This window comes from Thalassophryne amazonica, chromosome 8, assembly GCF_902500255.1.
Source record: "Thalassophryne amazonica chromosome 8, fThaAma1.1, whole genome shotgun sequence".
NCBI classification, from domain to species: Eukaryota; Metazoa; Chordata; class Actinopteri; order Batrachoidiformes; family Batrachoididae; genus Thalassophryne; species Thalassophryne amazonica.
In genome coordinates this window covers 69624726-69641629 of record NC_047110.1, presented here as the reverse complement: position 1 = coordinate 69641629, position 16904 = coordinate 69624726, and the positions used below count along the sequence as shown (strand labels likewise).

Here is a 16904-nt window from a genome sequence, read left to right as displayed (position 1 = left end):
GATGCGGATCTCATCCGCAGCCAGGATTTTTGAGCGGCTCAAAAATCCTGCTGCGGACATGCGTGCCTCTGCGGATGATCACGGACGTGTTCGGATGGCGGCCGACTCATACAGGAATGTTACACGGTTATTGCGGTTGTTTGGCAGATGTGGGCCACTTTTGTGCGCATTCCATCCGCAAATCCTCCTAAACGCCAGTGGGACAGGGCCCTTAGGTAGAGTTAGAATAACAATAATATTAACACAAATTCCTACTATTTTTTGGGTTGGATGGAAAGTCCATCATTTTGTTTTTGGTGACATCTTCAGCTGACAAATACATGGAATATGTACAAATTGTTGTGCATTACTGTTTGTGCATTTAATTTATGTATTTATTTTTTTTCATGAGGATAACCATAAAAAGAAGTTTCAGATACAAACTACCTTCTCCAATCATATTGCTGATTTTAAAAATAGGGTTTCATTTTTTTTCCCAAGACATTTCAGTCTGGTAAAAAAAAGTTTCACTGTCAGAAATTTATTATTAGGGGAAATCGGGGCATGGTGAATCAGTAGCTATATCTGAAAAACTACATATATATTTGCAGCAGTTATGCCATTTTTGTATGCATAAAGGCATCCCCCTTATAAATTAGTGTTTTGTTTTTGGATACATTAAAACTAAGTGGCAAGCGAAGTCAGTTTATTCCTTTCAAAACAAAATTTTGTGGATGTTAGTGTCTTTGTATTTATTTCTCACAACAGAGGAAAGCTGGCCCAAAAATTGTTATTAGTTAGAAGACTACCTCATCCAACTGATGAGCATGTGTTATCTCCAGACTATCAGCTATTTGATAACATGACTCATGTGTGTCACGGGGCACAGTGAATCAGTCTAGAAAGTGATTTACTAAGCCCCAGTATCAAGTGGATGACAAATATTACTTGTTAAAGCTTATGCATTTATTTTTCCATAAATTATTTCTATAATTTGTGTATATAAACAACTGTTTTCACGTTTGAACAGAAATTATGACAGTTGTATTTATAATAGTTTCTAAAGGACTTATATCACTATATAAGACACTCACACATTACATAGCTGGTTTACTGGATTATAGTTTGTATATGCATCAGCATATATTTAATAATTTTGAAGAAATCTTTATAATCATGTGTTTTGTCATTATATTCTAAGTTGATTCATTGTGCCCCATGAATTAGTGTCTGGGGCACAGTGAATCAAAAAATTTTAAAACCGATTTTAAACACCTGTAAATACTTGGGGAAAAATTAATAACACAGCCTTATAAACAATAACTTGCTGTATTAAATCCACAATAGAATGACCTAAAGCTATGCATAATGTGTTTATGCTGCCACAAAACAACATTTCTGAGCCATTGTACCCCGGCTTCCTGTATTATTATTATTATTATTATTATTATTATTATTTTACCAAATCTGCCTACTTCTTTACAGTCTGTCGTCTCTCCTCACAGGCCCACAGGACATGTACGATAAAAGCGGCAGCAACAACACAGTGGAGGTGAGTGCCAAAACCAACGTGTGGGCCCCTCAGGTAAGGTAAGGGCCTGCGTCTTTAGCTCGGCAGGTGTGGTTTTATGTGTGTGTAGGTGCCTCGACGGGAATGTGCCTGACTTATTCTGAACAGAGAGTGCGCTTTGTGCTTTGCTTTAAAAGACCTCAGCCTGAGGCACATCCCCACTTTGCAGCCGAGGGTACAAAGGCCGCTGAGAGGAGCGTGCTGTAGTGACGCTTTCAAACGGCATCTGTCTCATGAGTAGATCAGCAGCCACTCTCCTTGCTGCACAACATCCCTTTTTTCATTAGCTGCTACTCACCGGTTTTACTCTGTAAGCCTTTGAAAGCCACCGTAAGCCCGGCTGGCTCCAAGAATACCATCTACAAAGCCAGATAAACTGGATAGCATTAACAGTCTGATGAGTGGGTGGTGTTTATCTGAGAAACCAACTGTAACTAAAAAAAAGAAGAGTTGACGTCCCATCCAACTTTTACTTTCCTTCCCCCTTTTTCCACTTTCTCCTACCTCTCAGCCAGTCCTTAAAGATGACTGTAAGACACCATGCCCTCGGTGTCAATGCTTTCCTCTCCCGACACCCCCTTTAATATTTATAGCAAATGCAGACAAAATCCCAAATGTTCCACACCCAGCACTCACCAATCTCCTCTTACCCAATAAACCGGCATCCCTTTAGGGCCCATGTGCATCAAAACATAACCCACAGGAAGAGAGAGTGTGTGTGTGTGTGTGAGTTTTGCATGAGCTCGCTCTGCCTATACCTACCTGCATGCATGCATGCTCGTCCATGTTGGTAACGCACCAGAGGGCTGCGTAGAGGCTGCGTTCAGGCTGGTAACTCCTCATGCGTTCTCTGACTGTTCCTAAACTAGGTGTCAATTCACAACAGGCTGCAGACATATCAGCTGAGCCAGCCCAGCATTGAACCCGCGCCCCTGGCCCTGACCGCACCGCCCGCCCTGCTCAGTCCAGTGCAGGCCGGGGAGCTCCGCCCAGAAACGCTCATCCAATGCCAGCAGATTGTCAAGGTGATTGTCGTTGACCAGAGCGGGCGAGGGCGGATGGAGGCCTTCCTTAGTCAAAGCCCCGCCACCCACCAGCTCATCCAATCGGCACTGTCCACGCCCGTGCGCGTCAGAGAGGGGGACGGTCCTCAGCCTCCTTTACCGCCGCCCCCTCCCCCGTACAACCACCCGCACCAGTTCTGCCCCCCTGACTCGCCCATGCCTCTCCACCACACCATACCTCTCACCCGCAGGCGCCACTCCAGCGGCTCCCGTAGCATCGTCTGACCGTTTGGCTACTTTATGGACTCCCGGGGAAGAGACATGGCCCTGACACTAAGAGGCACAAGAACAACAACAACACGCAGTACATGCACGTGCTCGAGCACACGCCGGCTTACTTTGAACTGTAAGATAAAAGACCTGCAAAAAAAAAAAAAGAAGTGTACCATAAAAGCTGGATGAAGGGACAAAAAAAAAAAAACAAACAAAAAAAATTAAACCAAGAATTTATTCATCGTCTTGAACGAGTGATGTTGTTTTTGAACGTGGAGAACTTTTGATGCCGTTTGTGTAAGACGTTTTCCCTTTCGACGTCTCTAACTGTACGTGTCACACGGTAGATGAAGGCACTGCCTGTCCAGAGTTCAGGCACTTTAATTTGAAAAAGAGCTGTTGTGATTTTACAATATTGCTCATCAAATGCATCTGTGATTGTTGTCACTGAAAAAAGAAAGAGAAAACCCTGTGGCAGCCTTGTGCAGACAGCGGGTCGCTCCAGACACAGCAGAGGACTGATGGGCCGGACGGACCCGAGCTGTGAACACTTCTTTTGTTTTCCTGCAGGTTATTGCTGAGAGGTCACGGTTTTGGCCAAGGTTTCTGATTAAAGAGCTCTCATATTCACATTGTGAAGAATAAATAGTCACTGATTATTTTGTTCTTTTCCAATGTGATTTATTTGGTGGAAAGCGGAAAAATTACAATACTGTGCAAAATGTTTAGGCATTGATGTAAATGTAGTTTGTTGTTTTTTTTCATCATCAGTAGCTCGCATGAAACCATTGCTCAACAACACAATCAATTTTTTTATATCTATTTTATTAAAGATAAAAACATGAATTATACAGTTTAAATTCTCATTATAAAGTAAGAGAAGGCTGTTTGCCTTGTCATGACAACAGAGCGAGCTGCTGATGGTCAGCTAATGATAAACTGCAGAACCTGATGAAATACAACCCGAATTTGTTATAAACAGCAGGGCGCCATCTAAAACAAATTACACACTTTTACCCAGTGATCAATATTGTACTGACCCTTGCCAAAAATAAATTAGTCGACATTAACTAGCAGCATACTTCTTTTAAGCTAAAAATAAAGCAGTATAATTTAGTTTACTGATGTAGTTATCAGATATACGAGGTCTGTGAGAAAAGTATCTGACCTTTTTATTTTTTTCAAAAACTATATGGATTTGAATCACGTGCGCTTGCATCAGACAAGCTTGAACCTTCGTGCGCATGCGTGAGTTTTTTTCACGCCTGTCGGTTGCGTCATTCGCCTGTGGGCAGGCTTTGAGTGAGCACTGGTCCACCCCCCTCGTCGGATTTTTATTGTTTAGGAATGGCTGAGCGACTGCCGCTTTGTTCCATGAAAATTTTTTCAGAAACTCTGCCAGATTCAGATGGCTTTCGGTGAAGATTCTATCGGTATCACACGGATTAAGGACCATTAAAACTGGATTAAAAACGGCCCACAGCGGCGGAGGGCGCACCGCGCCCCGAGTGGCCATCGACAGGCTGGAACGAGCAGATCACTTCCAAATTTAAGGCTCTGTTGATGCAGGACGTCGTGAGACTAGCAGAGAAGTTTCAGAAGAGGTCGGGATCAGCACTTTATTGGCACATTCCACTGTTAAAGGAGATTTTGTAATGAAAGAGGTGTGGATGGATTCGCGCGTCGGGACGCAGCCACTCATGGCGCGGGACAAACAACACTTCCGTGTTGGAAACCATTCATAAGATTCAGACGGCTTTTGGTGGCTTTTCAGTCATGTGACTATCCGAGAAATTGTGCATGAGCTGGACATGCCAGAACTTGTCCTGTGAGGCTTCATCACGGCTTTGCTTTGCGCCGTGCACACACGGAATTCCTCCGCTCCTCTTCCATGACAAAAACTCCTGTAACAGTGAAATGTGCTGTTCATTTCCACACTGGGTGCTGTGTTGATCCGGGACATCGTCTGTCTTCCACAGGAATTGAGGAAGACGTGGACATCTGCACTTTTTCGACACATTGAGACAGACGTGCGGAGGAATTCCGCACGTCGCGGCGGAGCCGCAAGGCGCAAAGCAACACTGTGATGAAGCCTCACAGGACATGTTCTGGCATGTCCAGCTCATGCACAATTTCTCGGATAGTCACACGACTGAAAAGCCACCGAAAGCCGTCTGAAAGCCATCTGAAAGCCGTCCTGTGAGACCAACACGGAGGTGCTTTTGTCCCGCACCATAAGCGGCACGGTGGCGCATCCCTCTGCTTCTCTTTCCATAAAAAAATTCCTGTAACAGTAGAATGTGCCGAAAAAGCCTTGATGTCCACGTCTTCTGCCATTTTTGTGGAAGTCAGACGACGTCCTGGATCAACAAAGCCTTCACGTTGGAAATGATCTGGTTGTTACAGTGGGGTGTCAGCCTGTCGATCGGCGCTTGGAGTGCGCCGCGCTCTCAGACGCTGTGGGCGGTCTTTAAACCGGCTGGAGCACTCCTTAATCTGTGTAATCCCCATAAAATCGTCCCTGAAAGCCATCTGAATTTTCCGAATGGTGTCCACCTGGAGGTCTCTCACAGTTTCTGGAAAAAATTTGATGCAGCAAAGCTCCAAATCGTTCAGACATTTATTCGCAATAAAATCCGACGAGAGGGGTGGACCACTGCTCATTCAAAGCCTGCTCACAGGCGAATGATGCAACCGACAGGCGTGAAAAAACTCACGCATGCGCACGAAGGTTCAAGCTTGGCTGATGCAATCACACGTGATTCAAATCCATATGGTTTTTGCAAAAAATAAAAAGGTCGGATACTTTTCTCACAGACCTCGTATACATAACAGATTATATTTAAAGTATACTTTGTTTATAGTGGCAAGTATACAAAAAAATCTCTATACTTGGTGTATACTGAAAAGGATACAGAAAAAGTATGCTTGCTGTACACTGACAAATATACAGAAAAATCTAACTATACTTACGCATACAGTCAACTGTACTGGTAGCTATAAGAACTAATTGTCTTCAGGTAACATTAATCACAGGCTATCAAGCTAAGCTATTCCTATCCCAGCGGCCACAGGGCGTGAGGCAGGGTACATCCTGGACAGGACGCCAGTCTGTCGCAGGGCCACATATAGACAAAAACAAACACATTCACATCCACACACACAGCTACGGACAATTTAAACTCTCCAGTCCACCTAACATGCATGTCTTGTGGTAGGAAGCCGGAGCACCCGGAGGGAAAACATACAAACTCCACACAGAAAGGGCAGGAAGTGATCCCACGACCTTCTTGCTGTGAGGCAACAGTGCTAACCACTAAGCCACCATGCCACCCATCCTTCATTCAATTCAATTCAGTTCATTGTTATTGCATAATGGATACAACGAAAGTGCACGTGTCCCTTGGTGCTTCAAAAAAATAACAAAAGCAAAGAGTGAAAAGGTACTATACGGGGGCTGTGATAAAAGTATCCGACCTTATTATTTTTTTCAAAAACCATATGGATTTGAATTACGTGTGATTACATCAGACATGCTTGAACCCTCGTGGGCATGCGAGAGTTTTTTCACGCCTGTCGGTTACGTCATTCGCCTGTGGGCAGTCTTTGAGTGAGGAGTGGCCCACCCTCTCGTCGATTTTTTCATTGTTTAGGAATGGCTCAGAGACTGCTGCTTTGTTTGATAAAATTTTTTTCAAAACTGTAAGGCGCAACTGAGTGGACACCATTCGATAAATTCAGCTGGTTTTCGGTAAAAATTTTAACGGCTGATGAGAGATTTTGGTGTGTAAGTGTCTCTTTAAGGACGGCCCACGGTGCCTGACGGCGATCTGCGCTCCAAGGTGGCATCGTCTCGCTGTTTCAAGCTGAAAACTTCCACATTTCAGGCTCTGTTCACCCAGGTCGTCGTCAGAGAACAGAGAAGTTTCAGAAGAAGTCGGCATGAGGAGTTTATGCGGACATTCCATTGTTAAAGGAGATTTTGTAATGAAAGAATGTGTGGGCAGATTCACATGTCGGGCCGGACCCGACCACGGGGGGTCGTGACAGGAAAAACACCTCCGTTGGAAACCTTAACGGACAAGTTGGAACATGCCCAGCTGTTAAACAATTTCTCAGATACTCACTTGTTGAAAACCATCAAAAGCCACCTGAATTTTACAAATGGTTTTCAACATGGAGGTGTTTTTTCTGTCACAGCGCAGACGGATTTGCGTCGTCGTCATGGAACCGACTCGGCGAATTTGCCAGCACGTTCTTTCATTACAAAATCTCCTTTAACAGTGCCGACTTCTTCTGAAACTTCTCTGTTCTTTGACGACGTCCTGGGTGAACAGAGCCTTAAATTAGGAAGTTTTCAGCTCGAAACAGCCAGACGGATGCCACCTCCGACCGCGCTGCGCCAATCCGCTTTGTGAGCTGTCTTTAAAGCGAAAGAAACTCCACAACCTCTCATCAGCCGTTAAACTTTTCACCGAGAACCAGCAGAATTTCTCGAATAGTGTCCACTCGGATATCCCTCACAGGTCCTTTTAAAAATTTTGATAAAGCAACGCACGCCGTCTCCCTGCAGCTTCTCAGACAAAGTATTTCAGCCGAGAGGGCTGGACCAGTGCTCACTCAAAGCCTGCCCACAGGCGAATGACGTCACCGACGCGTGAAAAAACTCACGCATGCGCACGAGGGTTCAAGCATGTCTGGTGTAATCGCATGTGATTCAAATCCATATAGGTTTTTTTTTTTTTTTTTTTTTTTTATAAAACTGTCGGTTTCTTTTCTAATAGACCTCGTATACAAATTTTTTTGTGTGTATGTGCATACTAAGTTTGCATTCTGCTGGTCCTATGCTGTCAAAATGGACATTGCACACAGAGTCAAGTTTACATAGCATTGAGTGCTATTATTGCTTTGGGATAAAAAGTATTTTTAATCTATTTTTATTGTCCTGAACCCACTGCCTGAGGGCAGCAGTTCAAACAGTGAGTATCCAGGATGGGTAGTATCTTGTAAAATATTGTGGTATCTTCTGAGGCAGCGGGAACTTTATTGATCTCCATTCAAAGAATGGACAGCTCATAAGATCCTAATTAAAAACAACTCCCATATCCACACTGTGTGACCAGCAGCCAATCAATTATATTATAAGGTTGGATTTATAGTTATATGGAGATGCAATCTGCAGTAATGACCACAGTGTAATTGGCAATGAGGTCAAAAACTGCTGGTAGCTTATATGCACTGAAGACATATTTAATCTTGAATACCAATTTTAGAGGATGCTTTTCACTTGCAGAACTAAGTTTTAAACGCGATTTCGGAGGGTCTTAAAGCACTTCACAGTACATAGGATTTAATGCTGTTTCTTTGCATAAATGGAAAATAGCCTTCATAACTGTCCATTTGTGTGTAATTACTTGGAACAACAAACTGATGAGTTTTCATGATCTCTGCTGCCTCTGTGGCTAATGGTTGCTATAGTGCAGGCCATCATGTTTGATAACTTTTGTTTTGGGGAAATAGAGGATCATACATATTACTTATTACAAGCAGTATGTAATCTTTGAACGCCTTCCGCTCTGTTGTAAGAGACTGTGAACGGAATTCTTTTGCACAGTGCCTGTGTTTCTAAATTCTAATTTGTTTTAATTTGTTCCTATACATCGTTACAATTTACAATGACCAAGATGATTGTATTTTATTTATTATCAATGTTCTCATGATGATGTTAACCTGTCTGTTATGATGGGTGCTGCTGCCTTTCTTGGCCAGATCACCCTTGTAAAAGAGGTTTTGATCTCAATGGGCAACACACCTTAAGACCTGGTTCAGACCTGGATATTTAGGCCGATATCGGACCCGATCTTCCCCTTCCGACAATCTTAAGGACACCCCGACAATCGTGATGACGCTAAAGATAATCTTATCAAATATTCCTGCCGTGTGTGGTGTGCTAAGAGCGCTCTGATCTGCTCGGAAGAACGTCAGGAGCGCTCCCCTGCAAATCGGGGATATTCAACATGTTGGATTTTTTTGGCCCGATATTGCAGCGTGTGTTGTGTCCTCCAACCACAAACGAGCACGCAGCCTACTAAATGTGACGTGTAGCCAATCAGAAAGCGAGGTGACGGACGTACAGAGTGGAAAATAAAATCAAAACAGCTGTTCTGACTTACCAGAAAGTCTGGTGGTCGTGCTGTCTCCACTTCTATAAAGAACACCTTTTCTTTTTCTTTTTGTGTTGTTTTTTCCCCTCTGTTTTAAATAGTCCACAAAGTATCTCCGTTTGTTTACACTGAAGTCACGTTTAATCTCGAGAGATTTTGCAAGATTTCCTGTCTGAGCTGGGAATGTTCGTGTGTGAAATCTGTTTGTGTGTGGTGTTGTTGTTCTTAACGTGTGGCTGAACACCACACACTGTACGACCAAAACTGTTAGATCTATGATTTTTTTTATCTTCACGTGTGTGGTCTCTCAGGTTTTGGAAACCTAAAGATAATCCTGCTTTCGTGTGAACCAGGCTTAAGATGACACTAAATTCTGCACACTGTAGCTTTAAATGCGGTCGTAACCAAATGCAATAAAGGTTATGCATGATCTGAATGAGCTCTGAAGTCACCGTATATATATATATATATATATATATATATATATATATATATATATATATATATATATATATATATATATACAGTGAGGAAAATAAGTATTTGAACACACTGCGGTTTTGCAACTTCTCCCACTTAGAAATCATGGAGGGGTCTGAAATTTTCATCTTAGGTGCATGTCCACTGTGAGAGACATAATCTAAAAAAAAAAATCTGGAAATCACAATGTATGATTTTTAATAATTTATTTGTATGTTACTGCTGCAAATAAGTATTTGAACACCTACCAACCAGCAAGAATTCTGGTTCACACAGACCTGTTAATTTTTCTTTAGAAGCCCTCTTATTCTGCACTCTTTACCTGTATTAATTGCACCTGTTTGAACTTGTTACCTGTATAAAAGACACCTGTTCACACACTCAATCAATGACACTCCAACCTGTCCACCATAGCCAAGACCAAAGAGCTGTCTAAGGACACCAGGGACAAAACTGTAGACCTGCACAAGGCTGGGATGGACTACAGGACAACAGGCAAGCAGCTTGGTAGAAGACAACAACTGTTATGATTATTTATTAGAAAGTGGAAGAAACACAAGATGACTGTCAATCTCCCTCAGTCTGGGATTCCATGTAAGATCTCACTTTGTGGGGTAAGGATGATTCTGAGAAAGCTCAGAACTACACAGGAGGACATGGCCAATGGCCTGAAGAGAGCTGGGACCACAGTCACAAAGATTACATTAGTAACACATGATGCTGTCATGGTTTAAAATCCTGCAGGGCAGCAAGATCCCCCTGCTCAAGCCAGCACATGTCCAGGCCCATTTGAAGTTCACCAGTGACCATCTGGATGATCCAGAGGAGGCATGGGAGAAGGTCATGTGGTCAGATGAGACCAGAATAGAGCTTTTTGGAATCAGCTCTACTTACCATGTTTAGAGGATGAGAACAACCCCAAGAAAAGCATCCCAACTGTGAAACATGGGGGGTGGAAACATCATACTCTGGGGGTGCTCTTCTGCAAAGGAGACAGGACGACTGCACCGCATTGAAGGGAGGATGGATGGGGTCATGTATTGTGAGATTTTGGCAAACAACCTCCTTCCCTCAGTAAGAGCATTGAAGGTGGGTCATGGCTGGGTCTTCCAGCATGACAATGACCCCAAACACACAGCCAGGGCAACTAAGGAGGGGCTTCGTAAGAAGCATTTCAAGGTCCTGGAGTGGCCTGGCCAGTCTCCAGACGAGAACTCAATAGAAACTCTTTGGAGGGAGCTGAAACTCCAAACCTGAAAGATCTAGATATGATCTGTATGGAGGAGTGGACCAAAATCCCTGCTGCAGTGTGTGAAAACCTGGTGAAAAACTACAGGAAACGTTTGACCTCTGTAATTGCAAACAAAGGCTACTGTACCAAATATTAACATTGATTTTCACAGGTGTTCAAATACTTATTTGCAGCAGTAACATACAAATAAATTATTAAAAAAATCATACAATGTGATTTCCGGATTTTTTTTTTTTTTAGATTATGTCTCTCACAGTGGACATGCAACTAAGATGAAAATTTCAGACCCCTCCATGATTTCTAAGTGGGAGAACTTGCAAAACCGCAGGGTGTTCAAATACTTATTTTCCTCACTGTAGATACACACACACACACACACACACACACACACACACACACACACACACACACACACACACACACACACACACACACACACACACACACACACACACACACACACACACACACACACACACAACCATGGGTAGATGACAATATTACCACTTTAGATGCGCCTAAATGTTTTGCACATTATTGTATGCTGCAGAGGTGCAAGGAATTGAAACAAATATTGTGAGTGAATACCTCCATCCTGGTCACATATTTTATTTATTATTGAGCACAGATACTGTAACCAGTCATCCTGATGGCAATCATTAATTTGTGCGCTCCGTTTTATTGTTTTTATGTGTTTTGCTCAATAAGTGCGAGCAGATATCGTCACAGTTGCGTGTGGACTGCCCTGACCCTGTGGCGTTTGGTTCTCACAGAGCTCAGGAGATGCTGCGGTGCACTATAATGTGTGATATGCGTATGTTTGAGTCAGACTGACAGCACTGCGTGCTGTGTGTTCGTTTACTTCCCCACCAGTCAGAAGACTGTTGGTGCATCCAAACCAGTATGAAAGCAGGCAGATAAAACCTTTAACCTGTATTTAGTTTGAATATAGTACTACTTTCATGTTACACAATATGTAGTAAAAAAGAATCTAATTAGAAAAATGGTTTAACACAGGGTAGTCCTCAGAAAAAAAGTTCTTTTACTTGTTTTTTGCACAGAGAAAATGTTATGTAATCACAGATGCATCCCATTTCTGAATGTGAAATCTGGGAGAAAACTGAAGATGTCCATGGATAAATAATACATTTCATCACCGTGTCTCTCCTGTGTCCATATCAGGGTGTTTCAGGCTTGAGCTGGTTTGTACAGTAGAACACAAACTGTCTGAGACACTGAATATGTCTTGAACCTTTTGCACCACAAAATATATTGTAAATAGATAACATAGGTTTATTCTGAAAAAGTGGTTGATTTGCAAAGTGTGTGTATCTGCGTATGTATTTGTACAGAGAAGATCTAGTTTAAAACAATATATATATATATATATATATATAGTTATTATTATTCACATTTAATATCAGATTGGTGTCCTAAATCCCATTGCTATGAGATGAAAACAGGCAGCTTTTATAGAAATAGTCCAGTTGCCATGGTAACACACAGATCTACATTATCATTTAATTACTGTGTCATATCATTACAGGATTATTAGGAGATGGCTGTGTCACCTGTTAAAGCGTGTAAAGGGCTATGATGTATTGGGAACCACGCACACTCAAGTGTGCACACAAACCATATCATACAAAAAGCAAAAAACAAAAACAAAAACCCAACAGACACAAACACATGCAACAGCTGCCAAAGTAGACACGGCTCCATCTCTGACTCACTGAGGCCACAGCTGGCCTGACCTGTACGATATACAGCATGACTTTCATTTTTGTCTATTTTTTTTTTTTTACAATATGTGGGGAGGAGTTTAACGACATGTTGGGCATGTTGGGTTGATTAATTTCTCCCCTCTTCTCTGCCCGACACCTTACCCTCTCCCTGGTTGTCATGGAGATGTACCAATCTGCATCCTTACTGTAGAGCACTGTCATTAATTTTTGCACCCTCATGATATTTCTAAAGTAAATTTCTAATGATCAACATGTTTACTAATGGAATATTTCTAATTTTTTTTTTTCTGTTTGAAGAGAATGAAAGAATAAAGTAGTTTTTATTCTGGAGTTTGGATTGGATTGTGTTTTTTTTCTCCCAGTACTGCTGATGTCAATTTTGTCTCTAGACTGTCTGGTGCATCTGCGGCCCTGCTGGCCTTTGTAATGAGGGAATTTGCACCAGGTGTGCGAGGAAGAAGGTGGGATGAAGATGTTTATGGCAAATCAGTGAATGCGGGTACACCGCTATCCTCCCAGCCCAACAGAGCCAGACTCATTCATTAGAGAACGAGGTCAGTCGCTACAGCCATATTGAGTTTGACAGCACACATTACGCACATGCATGATTTGGAATGCACAGTTTTAAACTGTAATTCTGTCATCTCAATAAAATGTGAAAAATTGTATTTGTTAACAATTTCTGCATATAAGTAAAATTCTGTTGGAAGGGACATGAAAATGTAACATTATACCCCATCACATGCAGCCATATTTCTGCAACATCAGCAAAAAACTGGGAGGATTCAGAAAGAACCATTACAATTAATACCGTGTTTACACATGGGCACGATGCGTTACGAATGTCATATTTCTGTCATTCGTGGCACATTCGTGACATTCATAACATGACTTAATGCATCTGTACAGGGTTCTTAACAGTGCATGTTTTTGGCTGCCAGAAAATCGAATTCGTGGAGTTTGCAACTGAGCGTGTCGATACGTGATGATTCGTAATAGAGCGTGACAGCATTCATAGTATATTCTTGATGGTTCTTGGAGCCCAAACTGTCACGAATCAATCAACACGAATGCTGTCAAGAACTGACACGAATTGTCATGCGCTTACATGTGATGATTCACAATGGCGTGCAGCAGCGTGCAACAGCGCGGGACAACACTCGTGACCGTGCGTAATGATTCGTGATGATTTGCCAGCGATTCGTGCCATTAATCGCAACATGTGGTAACAGGTTGCGACAGTTCTGACAGTGCGACACCTCTGCCCCGACTCATGATCCTCGGTCACGAATTTAGATTTGTGGCATTTGTGACTTGTCGTCATTATGTGTAAATGCAGCATTAGTAAAAATGCAGTAGAAACTGTTAAGAGAGACAACTCATTCTCCATGGACTTGGAGGATGTGGTCGAACTTCGGATATGCTCAAAATATGCAGAGAGGATTTGAGCAAATCAGGATGCAGCAAGAATGAAATAAGGACATATTAATGACTGCATGGATGCATTAATGACTTAATTTACCCAAGCCGGGACACCACTGTTGTCGTACAAGTGTGGTGCAGACAACCTGTCTTAGCGATTGTCTATGGACTGTTATGTGAGTGAAATTTGCCATATAAGAAAAAACATGTTACATCCAGGTTAGCTTCAAGTCATGTTTTGGTGTTTAAACACAGCAAAAAGGAAAAAAAGAAAAAAAAAGTCCTCCTCCAAAGTTTGTGTCAAAGCATGCACCTGCATGCTTTGACACCCTGCTTGCACCCTGTTCAGAGTGCCGCTCTCATTGGATCGACATCTCTGCTGTTTTGGAATTGTGGGATAGCTCGCCCACAGATTGAGCTCGCCGGACTACTTTCACCACCCTGCTCAGCGTACCGCTGTCATTGGAGCGACAACACACAGAATGTGTCTCTTCCCAGATAGATCTCTTTCAGTGCAACTTCTTGTTCTGACTTTAACACAAAGTTAACACCAAAGTCTTTCATCGCCAACTGTAAATGGTAATCAGAACATTCCAGTCGTATCTTTCTGATCTCTTCAAACTTCATCGTGTCAATGTTTACAATGTGCTTGAGCGATAACAGGTGAAGTTGCTCATAAACTTTAAGTTTCTTAAATATTTATTATGACCACTCTTAAAACTTCAGTTATCTTTATAATGTTATTCCTGGTAAATTTTAGAATGAATTCAGATGAGAGACACTCATTATCTCACAGGAATATATCACAATTATCTGGGAACTACTTTTTGGGCAGGAATTCATCTAGCATGTCGGCTGTGGGCGTGTACTGACACAGAATCCCCAGAAACTGGACAGTTGTTCGGCCATAACGAGAGCGTCCACTTTTAGCTTGTCATAAGATAGTGGCGCTCGTAAGAGTGTGGCACCTGCCCTCATGCATGCACAGAGCATGTTTGAGTGTGTGTTTTTAATACATGAAATGGCACGTTGGCAGGAGAGCTGTTTGCAGAACAAATGAAAAGATAGCAGCTGGGGCAGTAGGGAAAATGTGGCATGCAAATAGATCATGTGACTGTAGCAACAAAGGTGAAAGAACACATTTCATGCGGTACATGCTTGATCACGTTCAGGGTGAGAAAATGGGAATGTGTTAGACGCTGTGAGAACATGGCAGGGACATAATCAGTAGGACCAAGTATGATCTTGAAAATGGCACATTTTTCTAATTTGAACACGTCCCTGCTGTGTTCATCAAAAAGTTTGTCATCGTGGTCTTCACCTGAGTGTGACGGGGTCCTTAGGGTTAGTCACCTGTATCCAAGGATAGAGTATAGATTTGAAAGAGGTGATGGTCGATGGACCCCAACACACAAACTAATGTGAGGCTGCTGCCATGCAAGCGCCCAACTGAACACTGGGACCAGCTTCATGATGTATCTCTACTCCTGCACTGCCTAATTTGCATAAAAATGGTCACCCGTTTTTTCACGTTTTCCCAATGTTTGCTTATTTTTGCTCATATAAGGCAATGAAAACTCTTATCTTTGTGTTATTTGAACTGCTGAGTTAATAGTTTCTTATTTAACTTCAAGCCCATCTGCTCTCCACTTCATACAGGTCATATATGTACGCCCCTTTACATACCTCTGTATGTACGTAAGTAAGTAAGTCCCTTCAGCTGCTCCCTTGTTTTTTGTACTTGGGGTCGCCACAGCAAATCCAAGGTGGATCTGCATGTTGAATTGGCACAAGTTTTACGCCGGATGCCCTTCCTGACGCAACTCCATATTACATGGAGAAACGTGGTAGGAGTGGGATTCGAACCGGGAACCTTCCGCACTGAAATCAAATGCATTAACCACTTGGCCACTATGTATATTTCACAAAGGTCTTTCAGCGCTAAATTTCTCTTACAGCAAAGTCACAGAATGGTGAAAAATGTGGGAGGTTGTACATGAAACTACAGTCATATAGCAGGTAAAATAAGTATTGAACACTTTGCCATTTTTCTCAGTAAATGTATTTCTAAAGGTGCTACTGACATGAAATTTTTACTAGATGTCAGTAAAAACTCAAGTAATCAACACAACACGTAAGTACAGAAATTAACTAATGTGTAATAAAATGGAATGAGACAGGGAAAAAGTATCGAACACGCTTACTGAAATTTACTTAATACTTCGTATGAAAGCCTCTTTTGGTAAATGGTAAATGGACTGCATTTATATAGCGCTTTTCGATCTGCATCAGACGCTCAAAGCGCTTTACAATTATGCCTCACATTCACCCCGATGTCAGGTTGCTGCCATACAAGGTGCTCACTACACACTGGGAGCAATAGGGGATTAAAGGCCTTGCCCAAGGGCCCTGAGTGACTTTCCAGTCAGGCAGGGATTTGAACCCATGATCTTCTGGACTCAAGCCCAACACCTTAACCACTAGACCATCACCTCCCCTCCCCCTCCCCTTTTGGCTTCAAGACGCCTCCTGTATGGAGAAACCAGTCTCATGTGTTGCTCTTCAAATCTTGAAGGTTCTGTCGGCCTCTTTTATGAACTCTGATCTTTAGTTCTTTCTGCAGATTTTCGCTGGTTGGCTGGCCCATTCTAGGAGCTTTATTTTCATTCCCTGACACCAATTGAACCTTTTCTTGGCTGTGTGTTTTAGATAACTGTCTTGCTGAAATGCCAGCCTTATTTCATCTTCATCATCTTGGTAGATGGCAGCAGATTTTATTTTTTTTTTGTCAAGAATGTCTTAGTACATTTTTCCATTCCTCTTTCCTTCAGTTTACATGAAGTTTGTCAGTGCTGTATGCAGACAAACAGCCCCACACCATGATGTTCCCACCTCATCTGACCAGACTATATTCTCACTGTATTTCACAGGCTTGTCTAAATGTTGTGCAGCAAACTTTAAATGAGGGTCAACATGTTTTTTTCTTCAGCAATGGAGTCTTGTGTGGTGAGCGTA

The 16904-nt window shown here is 42.3% G+C and overlaps 1 protein-coding gene across 1 annotated transcript in view; it reads left to right on the top strand.

Moving 5' to 3' along the window:
* iqsec3b (IQ motif and Sec7 domain ArfGEF 3b) overlaps nt 1-2838 on the top strand; it is a 126894-nt gene extending 124056 nt beyond the window's left edge. Inside the window, 2 exon segments of the mRNA XM_034176577.1 lie at nt 1485-1531; nt 2419-2838. Of these exon segments, the coding sequence (XP_034032468.1) occupies nt 1485-1531; nt 2419-2838 (467 nt within the window).
* The last annotated feature ends 14066 nt before the right edge of the window (nt 2839-16904 follow it).